Source organism: Ostrinia nubilalis, chromosome 15, assembly GCF_963855985.1.
Source record: "Ostrinia nubilalis chromosome 15, ilOstNubi1.1, whole genome shotgun sequence".
Classification (NCBI taxonomy): Eukaryota; Metazoa; Arthropoda; class Insecta; order Lepidoptera; family Crambidae; genus Ostrinia; species Ostrinia nubilalis.
In genome coordinates, this window is record NC_087102.1 from 4,304,516 (window position 1) to 4,323,284 (window position 18,769).

At 39.5% G+C, this 18,769-nt stretch overlaps 1 protein-coding gene across 7 annotated transcripts in view; it reads right to left on the reverse strand.

Annotated features, from left to right (window-relative positions):
* Positions 1 to 5,177: 5,177 nt before the first annotated feature.
* LOC135078795 (NAD kinase-like) overlaps positions 5,178 to 18,769 on the reverse strand; it is a 44,873-nt gene continuing 31,281 nt past the window's right edge. For 5 of the 7 annotated variants that reach the window (XM_063973347.1, XM_063973349.1, XM_063973344.1 and 2 more), the window contains 7 exons: positions 17,671 to 17,800; positions 13,599 to 13,793; positions 12,626 to 12,728; positions 11,740 to 11,937; positions 10,777 to 10,934; positions 7,508 to 7,590; positions 5,178 to 6,731 (listed from right to left, as the gene is read on the reverse strand). In XM_063973347.1, the coding sequence (XP_063829417.1) occupies positions 6,518 to 6,731; positions 7,508 to 7,590; positions 10,777 to 10,934; positions 11,740 to 11,937; positions 12,626 to 12,728; positions 13,599 to 13,793; positions 17,671 to 17,800 (1,081 nt within the window). In that variant the 3' untranslated portion in view covers positions 5,178 to 6,517. Of the gene's footprint in view, positions 6,732 to 7,507; positions 7,591 to 7,967; positions 8,051 to 10,776; positions 10,935 to 11,739; positions 11,938 to 12,625; positions 12,729 to 13,598; positions 13,794 to 17,670; positions 17,801 to 18,769 lie in introns of all 7 variants that reach the window. The other 2 variants (XM_063973350.1, XM_063973346.1) reach the window with 1 other exon arrangement.

The window sequence follows — 18,769 nt, forward strand, 5'->3', positions numbered from 1 at the left end:
GATTCAAAAGGGCGGGCGCTTGAATGCCTTTTGAAATAGAGTACTTTCTGGGTATAATTTATGATCGTGTCAACTCATTGTCATTACTAAACTACATAGAGGAATTAACGCTAAATGATCGTCAAGAGAATAAAGCACGTTTTCCACTAAAGTGAAAGGATATGTGTCTAAATAACCAACTATTTCATTACTTCCACAAGTTCCACACCACACCACCTCTTCGCTCAGCTTTGGTTGAAACTGGTCCTATTAGTACGAGAGCCCACGACCAAAACCATGTCTCATAGCAATACGGCAAAAACCCTATAAAATCGTTAGATTGTATGATTCTGAACCCGACTAGGTGTGTAGTAACGGTCGAAAGTGTAGCAAATGCGTGGGAGGCCATTTCTGCTGTGTCAAAAAAAAAGACAGTCGGTATTATAGCAATACGTCTGATAGTGAAAATGTACATAGATTTTATAATTGTATTACGAAAAAGTTTGTTTTCAGACATTTTGCGCGTAGCATATAGCCTGAGCGCATTTTTGAAAATGTCAACAAAGGATGATGGGCACAAATGTATGGAAAGTGGTACCCGCTCCAATAGCCATAACCAATATATATTTTAAAAGGCCTTTAGATGTAGGAAAATGTCTGCTATGGGGCCAGTTCTAATTCACGTTTTGAAAGCAGTAATTCCACTAAGTATTATAATGAAAGTATAACACAATCATCCATGTATACGAGTATGTATTATGACTACAATCTATTAATATAACTAAAAGAAGCATTGAAAAGGAAAGGATTATACCTACGATGAACTACCCAAGCTATTAGCCCTTTATTCGCTTTCATCATCATCATCATGATAATTTTAGCCATAGGACGTCCAGTTGAACATAGGCCTCCCTCAATGATTTCCACAGTGGCCGGTTGGTGGCGGCCTGCATCCAGCGCCTTCCCGCTACCTTTATGAGGTCGTCGATCCATCTTGTGGGTGGACTTATAGGGTCTTGTGGGTTTATTCGCTTTAGCAACTCATAATAAAACCATTAAGAAGTAATAAAACTTTAACTCCTTTATAAATAAAGAAGAACGGTCATCTGTGACCCAGGCCCGACAGAAACGAGACATACCTCAGTTTTTTTGTCATGTCTTAATTAGTTAAATTATATATTTTTTATATTCGAAATCTATGTATAACACCAAAATATTACCCTTTGTTTTTGTTTAGGCGTTATACAAAAACTACTACAAAATGCCTATTTATCACCAAAATTGGTAAATGTATGTACCTAAATGTCTATTACAGCTGCTATGGAATGTATCTAGGTGACCTGGAGATACAGCCGGATTATACAGGGTGGAAAAAATAATAAGGGGCCGTCCATATATTACGTCATTCAAAATTAGGGGGGGGGGGGGTTGGTCTGTGGATGACGGTAAATGACAGATAGGGGGGGGGGTGTTTCGAAATTGACGTCATTCTTATTTATGTATAATATGTATGTATTTAAAAAAAAAGTATATAAGTAGTATATCCGTTAAGCTAGCACCCATAACTTGTTCTACGACAAATATTGACGAAGTTATGGCCAAATTACTAAAAAAGTTCACTGACCGCCCGGCGCGGGGACGATGACGTCACTATATCCGATCCGAACGCTGCCGGCGTACTGCGTGGATAGAAAATATTTTTTTCTAGCCAAACTATCAGTTTTAGGAAAAACTTGTAATGACATTTATTCGTCAGAATAAAGTAAGCTATCGATAGGTAATTTTTAAAAATAGAAATTGTGAAAAATAACGGAAAAAATCCATACGCTCATACGATTAAATGGAACGCAGAGACGCGATTGGGGTCTCCGCGGTGGTATATTTGGCGATTTATTCAAATAAAGTGTTCATAAGTGTTGTTAGAGTCATATCATCTTCCAAGTAAAATAAAAAAATGTATAAGTATTAATTTATTTACTTCTAACAATAAGGTATAGCTAAGGCAGATACACTCTGCCTAGGCTACAAGACATTGCTATGAAGATAATTTCGATGTACACGCAATACCTACCTGTTATTTAGTTTTTCTGAGTTAAACCTACGTACCTACCTATCTATTCGCCGTTCCCATGGGCGGGCCAGCTGCTGCAGGAAAGAACAGCTGCTCCCTCTTGGAAATCTATTTAATCTTGGCCTAGAAGCTGGGTATGACTCCCCCGCCCCCATCCTCTCTCCAGGTCATAAGCTGGGCATGACTTCCCCCTCGGCCAGAAGTTGGGTATGATTTACCCCCCCCCCCCCCCCAGGCCCGAAACTGGGTATGACTTGACCCCTCCCCCTCCCCCAAAGCCAGAAGCTGGGTAAGGCTTGCCCCTCCCCCAGGCCATAAGCATAAGCTGGATATTACTTCCCTTCTCCAGAAGCTGGATATGACACCCCCCCCATGCGAGAAATGCCAGAAACTGGGTATGACTTGACCCCCCCCCCTCCCCCCCCCCCCCAGGCCAGAAGCTGGGTAAGGCTAGCCCCTCCGCCCAGCCCATAGAAACTAGTTATGACTTGACCCCCCCCCCCCCCTCCCCCCAGGCCAGAAGCTGGGTAAGGCTAGCCCCTTCCCCCAGTCCATAAGCATAAGCTGGGTATGACTTATGACTTATGACTATGACCTATATTTTCCATCCCAATAGTACGCCGGCTGCGCTCGATTCGGATATAGTGACGTCACGCGGCCCTGCGTACGTTGACTTTTAGCGGCAAAAACGGCATATGTTTATTACTTAATATCTTCGTAAGTAATGGTCCGATTTGGATAATTCAAAAAGATATAGCTTTCTTATGTCTTAAAGATTAACGTAGTTTTATTGAATTTTCTACAACAGTACTGATCCTCATTGTCCAAAGATTTATTTTTATATTTTTTTTATTATTTATTTATAGTTTATTGTTCACGTACAAAAAGATTTTTTTTAAATTTATTTCTAAAAAGAAATTTCTTCCAGCACACCTAGTAAGTGAGACTCCAAATGTGAGAGGCGGCTAAGGCGCGTATAATACTAAAATAACTCATAATAAACATACAAAAAAAATAATAAAAAGTGATTCTATAACCAAGTGTTTTAATCATATTTTATAATACCCTATTTTTCTCAAATCTGCAATGTTTTAATTTTGTCAAACTGGTAATGACGTCAATTTTGGGAGAGGGGGGGGGGGGTCATCAAGAAATGACGATAGGATGATTGTAGGGGGGGGGGGGGTCTAAAATCTGAAAAAATCGATGACGTAATTTATGGACGGCCCCTAAGTTACAAAATCCAAAAATTCAATGTTACCAGCTTCCATAATCTGTACCCTATTATTGGTACCATTTGAAAGAGCTCGTGAAGCACTTTCAGAATCAGTAACTAGTTTTTCGATATCTTGTATAGTTTAGAAATAATCGAGTGAGATCACTTATCGTTCCATATGTATAACCATCCTGTATAATCCGGTTGTATCTCCAGGTCACCTAGATACATTCCATAGCAGCTGTAATAGACATTTAGGTACATACATTTACCAATTTTGGTGATAAATAAGCATTTTGTATTAGTTTTTGTATAACGCCTAAACAAAAACAAAGGGTAATATTTTGGTGTTATACATAGATTTCGAATATAAAAAATATATAATTTAACTAATTAAGACATGACAAAAAAACTGAGGTATGTCTCGTTTCTGTCGGGTCTGGGTTTTTTTTGTATGGGGCGTGACCGTTCTTCTTTACACCCTAGTTAACTCTGGCTTAAATTGTTATTTGGTATGGAAATGTCATTTTAATCCAAGGTTCTCCCTAGGTGTAACTTTTTATTAATAAGGGGGTAGTACTTCTTTAAATAAAAATATTTATTTCACAATTATCCCCATCAATAATTATAGAGTTAAGGAAGGATGCTGGAGCAGTAAACGCTTCCTGCCTCGCATAACCTAAGTACCATACGATGGACACGTATGATACTTCTTCTTCTTCTTCCTCGGTCCCTCACTGATGAGGATCGCGACCACAGATAGTGTTCTTCCACAGACTGCGGTCATAAGCTGTGTGGACCGCACGATGCAAACTCCCGCCCACCGTCTTCCTCACCGCGTCCGACCATCTCGTCGATGCCCTGCCCCGAGCGCGTCCCCCTTCATACTGTATGATACTTAGGTTACACAAAAAGTATCTTTATCTTCGAACGCAACCAGATCTGAGGCTGGTGGCCATAGTAAATGTTGTTCGTCTTGGTAAGACCTTTCAAATGACACTACACACATAACTATTGGAGCCGGGTACCATTCTGCAAAAAAGTATGTATATCTTCGTACACAACCAGATCTGAGGATGGTGGTCATAGTAAAAGTTGTTCATCTTGGTAAGACCTTTCAAACGATACTAAACACATATCTATTGGAGCCGGGTACCATTTTGCCCATTGTCCTTTAGCCGACCTGTATCATAGCAATACGGATAATTTTTTTTTTCAACTTTTCGTATTGCTGCCATGATTACCAAAAACCTGTTTTCAGACACTTTAAGTGTATCAAAAAGTTGTATGATAGAGAAGGTGCTACACTTAATTTGTCTGATATAAATTTTTTTCACATGTGGATAACTTATTTTATCATGTCCAACAATTTTCAGACATATTGCTATGATACCGATCGGTAAAATTTGTTAACATTTTCAAAACGGTCTCAAAATTTAATGCGTTCACATTTCCGTCTGAAAATTGTTTTGTTCGCATAAAATAACCAAAATTTACTAATAAAAAAGATTTTCAGACGTATTGCTATGAGACATTTTTTTTTGTCTCATTTTTAATTTTTTTAAGTGATTTTATGGGTTTGCGCTACACCACTAACGTCTGAAAATAATGTTTCCGGTATCTCAGAACTATCATTCAACTACAGTCTGCAAATCAGACATATTGCTATGATGCAGTTCGGTAAAATTCTTTGACAATTTTGAAAATTCGGTCAGATCAAACGCTACGCGGAAAATGTCTGATATTGGTATTTTCGAGTTCAGGATAATCGTATCTATCGATTTGATGCGGTTTTGGCCGTATTGCTATGAGACAAAAATTTTGGTTGTGGGCTCTCGTACTATATGATTTCACGCTAAGAGAGCATTCAATGATGGACATTAGGTCATGGAAAATAATAGGTATAACACATTTAAAGTCAAATTTGTATAATTTACAATAGTAAAACATATATACATTTCATCTTATTTAAACTTGTGAACACCAAACAAACCTCCATTCAAATAACAGACAAAATTAAAAGAATCAAACATACTCCAGTCCTTTGGAGTTTGGATTAACAAATCTGTTTTGTACACTTTGTACAGAGAAGATAACGATCATTTTAGGTATATGCAAACCCTATTTAAATACCTAGGAACAATCCAACCCCTGCACTTATAAAAATATTGAAACGCAACCTAAAATTATGCAAGAGTTAATACACCTATTTTTGTGCTCCGTTGAACACCAGTGGCAAATCTTATTCTTATTTATATTGGCACTGAAATATTTAGGTAGCACCACAACGTTTTGGAATATAAACTTAAATTCAGAAGCAATAATCCAAATGTTGTCCCATTTTCATTTTAAGTGGGAGTCTATAGGGTGTCCCAAAACACTGGATAACCCTGCAGCCATCGATAGGCCTCTTCATGATCTCTCTAATATCAAATTTGGACCTTGGTATCAAACTTTTCAAGATTTTTTTTTGTATTTTTAGAAAATTATTTCAAATGTATTAAAAAAAAGAAAATAAAAGATAATTTTATTACATTACATCGCATCGTAATCGCAGGTGGTAATTTTCTAAAAATACAAAAAACTTAAACATCTCGAAAACCATGATAGGTACTTTTACCTGGCCAAAATTAAATATTAGAGGCCATGTGCGGCTTCTCGATAGTTACAAGGTTATCCATTGTTTATGGGAAACCCTGTATATTGAGCTCCAACTACAAAAGTAAAATATTCAGTTGTAACCTTTCGTTAAATAAAAATAACTTTATTGGAAATAAAAGCCTTCGTGTAGAAAAAAATACGAACAGTTCAATGCGCCATGTAGGTTACATTGTTTTAAGGGAATGTAAATAAGTCCAACAATAATTCTTTTAACATACGACGAGCAATATAGCTCAGTTAACAACAATTTCGCGCGCAACGAACATAACCACTGCCTTACACACCTATGCGATATAAAAACTTAACCTATCGACATGCTAACACGAGGTTCGTAACTATCTTTCGCCTTTCGAGAATGAGACCCTGTGGAATAGAGGCGTTTCAATTTAGTGCTTGCAACAGTGACGTCACGACCGAAGGCAATACCTAGCTCTAGTGATGTGATTACGAACATTATTATAGTGGCTATCGTGAGTTGAAAACACTAAGTTGAGTCAGTCGATGCCTTATAAAGGTTGTTGTCAACTTCGTTGCCGGGTGGCTTCGCGCCGCAGTGGCTGTGGCTGTCACGCCACAGTGGCTGAGGCGAGTCACGCGTGTGCGTTGGCGGGAGCGTCGTGGTTCTGCTCGAGGTCGTCGAGAGTGTCACTTGAGGAGTGCGTGAAGTCACTCAGCTCATCCATATGCTTCTGCTTCTTGCGAACATTCCAGTGCAGGCACTCCGCCAGGGAATCGAACCAGTCCGAGATCTGGTCTTGTGCGCATATCGACGGCACCGGGTACACCGACGTGGTCACGTAGAGGCTGGAACGATTGGTACGTTAGAGCTAGTTCTATATCGCGCGCAGACGCACAGTAATAATACGTGACGGTCGTTTTACATGGCGATACGATAAACAGAATGTAGTTTGTGAGATAGTAAAAAGTTAATAAATCTTAATTTACATTTCGTAATTAAAAATCGTCACACCACGCTCGTCACGTATTATAAACTCGATGTTTCAATGATCGTGTAATATGTATATTGAAACACAAACATATTATTATACGAAACATTTATACAGGGTGTTAGGTAAATGGGTATATGAGCCGACACTAGCCCATGTTAACATGGTCATATAAATGGTATGGTGAAGTCAGAAAATTGATATCTTCATTTTAATTATTTTAATTTTCATACAAATCGGATTTCATAAAATTTATTTTGCATGAAAATTAAAAAAAGTAAAATGATGATATCAAATTTCTGACTTCACCATACTATTTATATCACCATGTTAACATGGGCTAGTGTCGGCTCATATACCCATTTACCGAACACCCTGTATAGCTTTAGCATCTGGACGCGATCTTGGTTAAAACAATTTAAACAGGTTTACTTAATTAGTTGCTAAAGCAAAATTACTTATGTACAAAAGCGACAAACACGTGCAAAGCAATACATAACTATATTAGTACATACTACAACTAAATGACCACCTCAACCTACTCCCCAAGTGAAACGGGCATCGGATTATAGTCTTTGTGCCCTAGTAATGAAGTTTATGTTCGAATGATGTGTGGCGAGTTTAGTTGTTTACCTATCACCGGGCCTGAGTACCAACTGAGACCGGCCGTCGAAGGAAACACTGGCCGCCGAGCGGGCCTCTAGGCTAGGAGTTATCTGAAACAAGCTTTTCAGCTTAGCTACATAGTAGAACTAGGATTTCACCCTAATTACATCGATTCATAATCAACAACTATCGATACCACAACGATCATACACGCAACACTTGGTATCTATTTCACGAACACTATTTTGTACCTACCAAACTACCGACCAGTTTAAATCTAACATTTCACTACCGGCTTCTAAACATCTTACAACGGCTTCCGTCAACTTCTATAAATCTAATAAAATAATCTTTTAAAAACCGGTATTACGAATGACACAAACAACACTAGTCAGAGGTGGCATTAGTCTACACAGGGCAAAGGTTATGTAAGCGTGTACAGAAGTGCTACGGCATGCGGATTGCGGCGGGCGACGGCGTTTTGTACCTATCTCCGTGTTGAAGCGCCTGGCGGCTGCGACCGTCGAACGACACCCACATGGCGTTCCGCGCCTCCGGGGACAGTGCGATCTAGAATTGTATGTGTATAAGTGTGTGTCATTATGTAAAAAAATAATAAAGTATTAGAGTCGGGTAAGAACATGTATGGAGTTTTATGCCTATCTATAGGGCCAGTCTGTTAGCAACTATTAAAATGGATATTGCGCGACTGGGATTGTTCCCTGAGCTATGGACGAATTCATTATCATCATCAGTTATTCTCGTCGCCACTGTGAAACACGTGTGCTCCCACCATAATGGTTTTTTGCAGCATAGAGAACAGAAACACTCTTCCTTTAGTTTTGGCGGGAAAGACGTCAAAACCACAGAGCATAAAACACAGTAGGGATGTGATACCTTGAGCTCCACGTGGAGCAGATGGGCGTGACCATGACGGTCGGCACCACCACTATTCTTTTAGTTTTGGCGGGAAAGATGTCAAAACCACAGAGAATAAAACACTCTAAGGAGTTTGGTTGCCATTACATTAAACAATAAAAAAAGATACCATACCTGAAGCTCGACGCCGGCCGGTACGACGATGGGTGGGGCGGAAGGACAGCGAGTGGGACAGATGAGCGTGACTATGACGGTCGGCACCGCCACTCTTCTTTTAGTTTTGGCGGGAAAGATGTCAAAACCACAGAGAATGAAACACTCTAAGGAGTTTGGTTCAATTAAAAAGATATCATACCTTGAGCTCCACGCCAGCCGGTACGACGATGGGGCGGAAGGACAGCGAGTGTGGGCAGATAGGCATGACCATAACGGTCGGCACCGCCACTCTTCTCTTAGTTTTGGCGGGAAATATGTCAAAACCACAGAGAATGAAACACTCTAAGGAGTTTGGTTGCCATTAAACAATAAAAAAAGATATCTTGAGCTCGACGCCGGCCGATACGACGATGGGGAGGAAGGACAGCGAGTGGGGACAGATAGACATGTCCACAACGGCCGGCACCGCCACTCTTTTTTAGTTTTGGCGGGAAAGACTTCAAAACCACAGAGTATAAAACACTAAGGAGTTTGGTTCCATTAAAAAGATATCGTACCTTAACCTCAACGCCAGCTGGTACGACGATGGGGCGGAAGGACAGCGAGTGGGACAGATGAGCGTGACCATGACGGCCGGCACCGCCACTCTTCTTTTAGTTTTGGCGGGAAAGATGTCAAAACCACAGAGAATACACCCTAAGTACAGTAGGCGCGTGAGTTCATGTCCATCGGGGCCTTACTTACTTACTTATACTTACTTATAAGTTGCAAAAAATATGGAATAAGTAGATAAGGTTGACCTACTTAATTGGTAATAATTATCGATATCGACATTAGCATAATTAGTTAGGTAACAGCACTACCGCATTCCTCAGGATGGACATGAACTCGCGCGCCTACTGTAGTTTTGTTGCCATTAGACAACAAAAAAAAGATACCGTACCTTGAGCTCGACGCCGGCCGGTACGACGATGGGGCGGAAGGACAGCGAGTGGGACAGATGAGCGTGACTATGACGGTCGGCACCGCCACTCTTCTTTTAGTTTTGGCGGGAAAGATGTCAAAACCACAGAGAATGAAACACTCTAAGGAGTTTGGTTCAATTAAAAAGATATCATACCTTGAGCTCCACGCCAGCCGGTACGACGATGGGGCGGAAGGACAGCGAGTGTGGGCAGATAGGCATGACCATAACGGTCGGCACCGCCACTCTTCTCTTAGTTTTGGCGGGAAATATGTCAAAACCACAGAGAATGAAACACTCTAAGGAGTTTGGTTGCCATTAAACAATAAAAAAAGATATCTTGAGCTCGACGCCGGCCGATACGACGATGGGGAGGAAGGACAGCGAGTGGGGACAGATAGACATGTCCACAACGGCCGGCACCGCCACTCTTTTTTAGTTTTGGCGGGAAAGACTTCAAAACCACAGAGTATAAAACACTAAGGAGTTTGGTTCCATTAAAAAGATATCGTACCTTAACCTCAACGCCAGCTGGTACGACGATGGGGCGGAAGGACAGCGAGTGGGACAGATGAGCGTGACCATGACGGCCGGCACCGCCACTCTTCTTTTAGTTTTGGCGGGAAAGATGTCAAAACCACAGAGAATACACCCTAAGTACAGTAGGCGCGTGAGTTCATGTCCATCGGGGCCTTACTTACTTACTTATACTTACTTATAAGTTGCAAAAAATATGGAATAAGTAGATAAGGTTGACCTACTTAATTGGTAATAATTATCGATATCGACATTAGCATAATTAGTTAGGTAACAGCACTACCGCATTCCTCAGGATGGACATGAACTCGCGCGCCTACTGTAGTTTTGTTGCCATTAGACAACAAAAAAAAGATACCGTACCTTGAGCTCGACGCCGGCCGGTACGACGATGGGGCGGAAGGACAGCGAGTGTGACAGATGAGCGTGACTATGACGGCCGGCACCGCCACTCTTCTTTTAGTTTTGGCGGGAAAGATGTCAAAAGTTCAAAACCACAGAGAATGAAACACTCTAAGGAGTTTGGTTCAATGAGGGCTATCGTTTTTATACTTAACAGTTGGCACCCCTGGCGATTGACAGGACCTTACTCTACAGTGGCGCCATCTTGATGAGTGCAATTGCGATAGTCCTCCTACCACTTTAGCGCTCACAAGTTGGTGCCACTGTCTTCACTACTAGCAAGTGACAGGACCTTACTCTACATTGGCGCTAACTGGTGAGCGCTAAAACGATAGCCCTCATTAAAAAGATACCATACCTTGAGCTCGACGCCAGCCGGTACGACGATGGGGCGGAAGGACAGCGAGTGTGGGCAGATTGGTGTGACCATCACGGCTGGAACCGAAGGGTGGATCATACTGGCGCCCGCTGCCACCGCGTATGCTGTGCTACCGGTAGGCGTCGACACGATCAGGCCTGCAACGAGCGATTTGGATCTTTAATAGGTTGCAATAAGGCTTGGAACGAATAATAATGGCAACTGAGTGAACAACAGCGGTCATCAATCACATGTGGGTAAAGCCTGGTCCGTGAGCACGTAATTATGTTGCTGTCGCGCTCGCACACTCACTGCGGGCGCCCGTCGCATAGTCGCGACAGCAACATAATTAATTACGCGCGAGCGATAGGGATGGGTAGCTTGGGGTCATTGGACGGGATTCTACGTGCTCACGGACCAGGCTTTAGTACCATTAAATTCGCGAATATTCGTTAACCACCGAACGACTCGATTGTTGATGAGTTCGTTTATCAGTACAGCGATGTATGAAAGTTTCTCATTTATGGCTGGTTTAGTTACACGTATTAAGTAGTTAAGTGGGTAACTAAATTTTAACTTAATTTTGATTAATCAAATAGCATCGTAACTAAATTTTAACTTAATTCTAAACGTCAAGCTCTTGTTTACTATGAAATTGCTTGTCAGAACGTGTCAATTGACAAACCCCGCCCACCAACTTGACAGAAAAATCAAGTAAAAATTTAGTTCCCTACTTATCTACCACGATGAATGAATATGAATCAGCCTTTAGCTATGTTCGGTTATTTATTTGTCAGTTAACTTTACGAAGAACTGACGTTGACTGACGCTCGCTAGTGACGTCAATAGATTACTGGGCTATTGAACTTTCAAAAGAAAGAATTGGCAGAATCACCGCGGCAATAAATCCGCGGGATAGTAAAAAAAAAGAGAGAGAGAAGGACTAATATCGCATGGACTTACCGTCTCCTTGCACAGAGGTAATGTGTTTCCCATCCAAGAATAAGTCTATATTGGAGAGGTAGGGCGAGGGCCCGCGGTCCACCACCACCTCGTTAAGTACTAGAATAGTGGTGGGCTTCTTCTTGTCGCTGCTGTGGTCATTACTCTTGCGCAGCACCACGCATTGCAGTCGCGATCGCAGCGTTAACGCCGCGTGACCTGGAAGTTAAATTGGTAGGTTTTAATCAATATCCTTAAATGGCTTTAATACATGCGTGTGATTTCATATAAAGCTTATTCGTGATAAAGCCATTTATCCTTCAGTGCAAGAGGAACTATCTCTAATATCCTAGGATAGCGTAAAATGCTCTTGAAAATTGCGTTTTAAATGTCCAAAGATCTAGAACATTTATCGCATAAGGGTGATCAACACTGCTTTCGATCCGATTCCAAGCAGACCGTTATTATACAATTTAATGCAGTGCGTAATCGCTTTATTCAAACTATTTAACTGTGTGTCGAAAAACCCACTTGGCTCATTATATCACTTCGTCATCATTTGTAACAATGCCGAGGTAATTAACGCTGTACTTAAGCCGGTGTGGTCACAACAATAAAAATATTTTTGCAATCATGCAAGCATATAGCTGTCTAAATAAATAACTAATAGACTGCAAACCGAAATAATTTAGTAGAGACAGTTCAATTTCAGTTCTAGATTTCATGTTATTTACCTACTTCAATCTTCTTCCTCGGTCCCTCACTGATGAGGATCGCGACCACAGATAGTGTTCCTCCACAGACTGCGGTCATAAGCTGTGTGGACCGCATGATGCAAACTCCCGCCCGATTTACCTACACGATTGCCGTAATCTATTTGCATCTTTGTAAGCATGTATGTATTTACCTTCTAGAACGTTCATAACTTGCTCCTGGAAGTTGTTGAACTCGAAGGGCGTGAGGAATCCTAGCGAGCCCAAATGGAATGCCATCACAGGAGGGACCGATTGCTGAAATTAAGAAAAAAATACATTAATAATATTGAAAAACTAAGGGGACATTCACATTTCCCCTGACATGCTTCTCTGAATTGAATAGGGGAAAATGAGAAAAATTGTTTCAGCTTCACACGTAAAATCCCATTTTCCGCATCAGGCGGAAATTGAATGCACGAAAAACAAGAGGACTTGTCGCAAAAAATATAATAAGTTCAATTGCACCATAACGTAAAATAATTCGCATAAATATTATAAGTGAATCTGTGCCATCACACTAATTGCGAATAATTTATATCCTTACTAAAAGTTTGCTTAATTTAAAACATTGAACCATAATCTCATTAGCTTATGTAACAAAAACTACAGCTCTTATATTTAATTTCATCACTCAACTTTTTGCAGTCCTCAGTTGATGGAGTTAACGACCACTCATTTGGGAAAACTTTACCTACACCCAGGAGCCATTAAAATCCTATTATAACCTTTAATTTTTTGCTGTCACGCTCATAATGTTCAATTACCAAGGGTAAACAAAAGTCGACCTTTGTTTTGAACATTCTGTGTTTTTGGTCGTGAAAAATTTATCAAGCATCATGCAATAAATTAATTAAAAACAAAAACATGAGGTACATAAGTTGTGGAAATGGAATTACGATTCATTAACTAAGCAGTAAAGGTATGATTTAGTAGCAGACTCCACGTACCAGTGGCAGACGATGTTTTGTCGGGACACTACTAGTTTAAATGTATTTCTATGAAATGCCATTCGTTGTTAGCAACACGAAGGTATTTCAAAAGCTGCTGCTGCTGCTTTGTGATTTTGTTAATGGCATTTAGCTCATTTGCAAATTCCTTGACTCGATTGAAACTTCGTTTGTTTACCTGAAACAGCGAGCTGGCGTGTAACAAAGTGCCGTCTCCACCTAGACAGATGATGAAGTCGATCTTGTCTGTCAGGTCGTCGGTACCCGCGCGGAAGGTCATCAGGCGCTCGCGCACCGACGAGAAGTCGCCGTATGACGCCAGCAGCGTGTCATCCAGCACCGCTGCTTCTACGAACACTACCATGCTTTTGTCCTGGAAAGAAGAAGATGATAAAAGAAGTTAAGGAGTGGTGTTAAAAGAGTCGCCCACGAAGCGAAAGGTCGGGAATTCAATCCCATTTGAGGCAATTAGATTAAAATAATAAGTGTGTTGAACAGTCTCAAAAATTTCACAGGGCTATAAAGTTATTCTAACTACAATCACAATCCTAAATAATAATATTTTTATCTGGTTAAAGTTTCAATAATACTATCAGATATCCACTAAAAAGTATTGATTAAGCATCCCGAACACCCCGAAAGATTTATAACAAAATAACTAAAAAATAAAACCGACTCCAAAAAACCTACACTAAAAAGTAGAAAAATAATTACTAATTACCTACTTATTTATTAGGACGAATTAATATTTATGTAGGTATACCATGATTTATACTTCTGGAGTCGGTGCCAAGATTATGAAACATGTAAAGTTTGCCTGCACCGACTCCAAAAGTATCAATCATGGTATACCTACATAAATATTAATTCGTCCTAATAAATAAGTAGGTAATTAGTAATTATTTTTCTACTTTTTAGTGTAGGTTTTTTGGAGTCGGTTTTTTTTTTATAAAATTTTACTTATTTCTTGCTTTTTGGTCTATTTGTACTTATAATATTTAAAGAATTATCCTCCAACTCCTAAAGCATTAAGAAGTTGTACCTACCATGACCAGTTCATCGTGATGAGATGATGAATATCTGATGTAAACACTTGAATAACTTTAGAAACTATACTTATCTATAAAATTAAAAGAATTATCCTCCAACTCCTAAGCATTAAGGAGTTTTACCTTCTATCATCAGCTCATCAATATGAGATGATGATTTCCAGGAGCAAATACTTGAATAACTTAAGAAAAAGTTTGAAAAACGATATAAGTGCCTATAAAATTTTAGGGTTGCCCTCGATTTCCCTAGGATCCCATCATCAGATTCTGACTTGGTAACAATGGGACCACCTATCAAGTGTACCCTATCGAACAAAAAAAGAATTTTGAAAATAGGTCCACAATTGACGGAGTAATCGGTGAACATACATAGAAAAAAAAATACATACAGTCGAACATAATATGTTGTTATGGTTATATTATAACCTCCTCCTTTTTTGAAGTCGGTTAAAAAAGAACTGCAAAGGCAGGGTTATAAAAAGAAGATAGTGATTTATTTTGACACCAAAATAACATGGTCCTTCAAAGAAACAAAGATCATTTTACAAACAATCCAGATCGGCCGGACAGACATCGGATTGCCCTTTATTATGCGTCGTACGAGTATGCTAATATCGGTCGAAGTGGGAAAGCGAGTTGCATTCGATCTAATTACACAAGGAAAGCAGGTTGAGTAGACCTACTCAAATCTCGATATGGACACAGACATTTTGACATTATGTGAATGTTGAATGGGAGGCAACGAAAACGTGGAATATTTTGGCGTGTGCGCGGCAATCTAATGGATAACTTACATTTTTTTTATTTGTTGCAAATAAAGTAACATAAGTAGTGTAATAAAAACAAATGGCCTTTTCATTAACAAAAGGTTGATCAAAGCCACCTCGCATAACGTGGGTGGCTTTGATCAACCTTTGTTTTTGATATATCCCTTATCAAGGCAAAGTGGTGTCCAAGAGACACTAACTACATCTTTTAAATAAAAATCTTAATTATTTACATAGTTTGCACCATTATGTGTGTCCAGAAAATCAATCAAGTTCTCTACAGCTCATTTATTTCTGGCTGGACAAAAGAAACAAATATCTAATACTAATCTACCTACTAAGTACCTACTAATATTACTAATTAGTAATTACTAATATTACTAATTTACTAATGTTACAAATTTTACTATTGAAGAGTTTGTTTGGTTTAACGCGCTATTCTCAGGAACTAATACTGGTCCGATTTGAAAAGTTATTTTCGTGTTGGATAGCCCATTTATCGAGGAAGGCTTTAGGCTATTAACATCACCTTACAACCAATAGGAGCGGAGCAGTAAAGAAAAATGTTGCAAAAACTGGAAATATAATTCAAAATAAGTATTTTCACGCGCACGAAGTCGCGGGCAGATGCTAGTCTAGTAAGTAAGTACAGGTTTTTTGTGTTAGGACAACGAAACGTAGTTAGGTCACCTCCACGTCTACTGCGCTAATTATAATTGTACGAGTATGAGGTCGTTGTATGTTGTATTGATCGAGGTTCGCGTGAGGGACAAGCGTCCTCGCTTTAAATGCCCACGTTAGCCGCCTTCCGGGGACATTTAATTAATTACTCGTCTAGTGGCCATCGACTTGGATGACTTATTCATAGCAGTCCCTTTGGCATAATCTTTAACGGGATTACGCAAACTTTTTTCTCACAGATAATTTTTATTTATTAGTGCTACAGTAATTCCTACAGTACCTACATCAAATGGCAAACCATCGCATTTGAACGGGTTCCTACTAAAGAATTATTACACTCAAATCCGACACTTTGTCGCCTCGAGAGGTCGTATCGACTTACTGCTACCGTGACTCACTCAAGTAAGAGTGGATACTTCTCGAGTTTCAAAATAGTTTAAAAAAGCTAACCGTGTCGTTTGACAGTTAATATTTTTAACGATTTGGGTTCGATAATGAAAATAATTACAGAAAATCCTTAAGCGAAAGAAAAAGAAAAACTTCATTAGTAAAATAAAATAAATAACATAGTCTCACAATACCTAACTAATGCTATCAACATTAGCTATGTTTTTATCTTAAAATCCATTAGAGTTAATTTCAATTCGTGACTAATGAAAGTTTAAAACAAAAGAAAGTCACGAGTTTCTGAAGAGTTTCAGTTTTATTGCTATGCCATTTGTTTCTTCGATTGGGGATCGATCGGGCCGGTGGATCTGAGTCAACAAACCGATACAAAGTTGAATCAACCTGGAGAACGCTATAATTAGGGCAGGTTTGAATCATCTCTGATGCGTTGTTCCTTGAACTCGTGATTAGTTTCCAGCTATTCCAGAAATTCATATCCATTTGTATAAGATTTTTCTTATGTTAATATTAGTAGTTTAACGATAATCTTCCTATGCTTCTTATCATTATTAAATTATGAAATCCAAACTCTACAATGTAATTGTTTTTAAAAAATATCGCACGTAGCTTAATTTGTAACTATTATTACCTAAAATGCGGAAAAATCACACTTTGTTTGTGTCATAAAAATGTAACACAGTAACAAAAAAACAAAGTGCAATTTTTTCGCAGATCATCAATCTTTTTTTTTTTAGAATGTGCACCTCATCTATATTATTCAGAATAAAATCATTTACATCCGTTGTTTGCTACCCCTAACACAGTAGTGTACCTACTTTCATAGTCCAGACTCCAGGCGGCTATGTTTGTTTATGGAAAATGTCTTAGGATATTTTTTATGTAGGTACGGATTGTATATTTTACTTACTGGAGGCCCTGCTTTGCACTAAGGGGAAAGGGCAATTGAAAAAAATAATAGGGTTGCTGTTCAAAATGTTTTGACCAGACAGAACCCCCTCGATCGCGAGGCCTGTGCCCAGGGAATGAGCTGTAATAATAAGTTCCCTTCCATCACCGGGGAACCAGACGCAGGTTAGCGTACCATCCCTACATTGTCAACATTCCACAAGCTCGCACTAAGCGTTTCGATGACTTTTATAATGCAAACAGCTAGGGGACTATGGAATTCGCTGCCTGCTGCCGTCTTTCCTGAAAACTACAATCCGGGCCTTTTTAAGGCGAGAGTGACTAGGCACTTACAGGGCATATTATGTACCATCCTAGAATGCATCTCACTTAACACCAGGTGCGATTGCGGTCAAATACCTGCCTGGTCATGCATAAAATAAATAAGAAAGTCACTCACATGAACCAGCCAGTGCACGAGCTGCACGAAGGGCGCCAAGATGGTGGCGTCGTGCACCTTCTTGATGACCAGCACTGTCAGCGGCGGCTTGTACCACGTCAGCCGCTGCGACGCCGGGTCCTGGATCTGCCTGCAATCAAAGTCAACGTCAAAAATTGACCATTTAAATAGTACTTACAAATCGTCAAATATTTTGCTTTGGAGGAGCCTCTACATGTCTCATAATATTTTTACCCTACCAGCGCTTCGAGACCAACATTTGACAAGTACTGAGAAGAAGCGCCGCAACAAACTGTAGTGTAGGGCCGGGAGATGGTTAACACCCGAACGGTGAAGGGGTCGGACTGGCCGACTCGATATCCAAGGAACCCGAGTTCGACCCCGCTATTGTAGTGAACTCACTAATTAATGATTGAGTTAATGATTAGGTGGTTACCACGAGGGGTTAATGGGACTATTACTAATTTGTAATTAAAGAAAAATAACCACATTTGCTTATCATAATAAGGTTAAAAATCAATGAAAAAAAAACACCATGATATGGACAGTAGAGCTAGGGTACTAAATAAGGACAATTTCTAAAATAAGGAACCAGACTTGCGTAGGAGTATCGTCAATATAAAATGCATGCGGAACTTATTAACTTCATTACGTATGCACTTGTGTCAAATTAATTGACTTCTGATTCCGATTAAACAAAAAAATGTTACTTACGGTAATTTAATTAATATAATTTATTCATCAAATAATCATTTAAGTATTAATATTATTTCCTTTTTGAGAGAATTAGATTGAAATAAAATGTTTTTAGTGCTGATGGTAACACAAAATATCGAGTGTGTGTTTACTTACAGCCGATTTTTATTTATTATTGTATTGTTGTGGACCTCATGTATTTGCATTTTGGAATAAAAATAAATTCATTTGCATTATACTTACGTAAGTATTCGAAGCGCTTCTATCTACATATTCATTAACTCTACCTATTCGGCAGCGACAGAAATAGGTAGGTACAGACAGAATAATCAAGATATAACATAAATTGTGAACTCGTTAGCTTTATTTCAAACCCTAGTGGTTTTTAAAGCTATCTAAACGT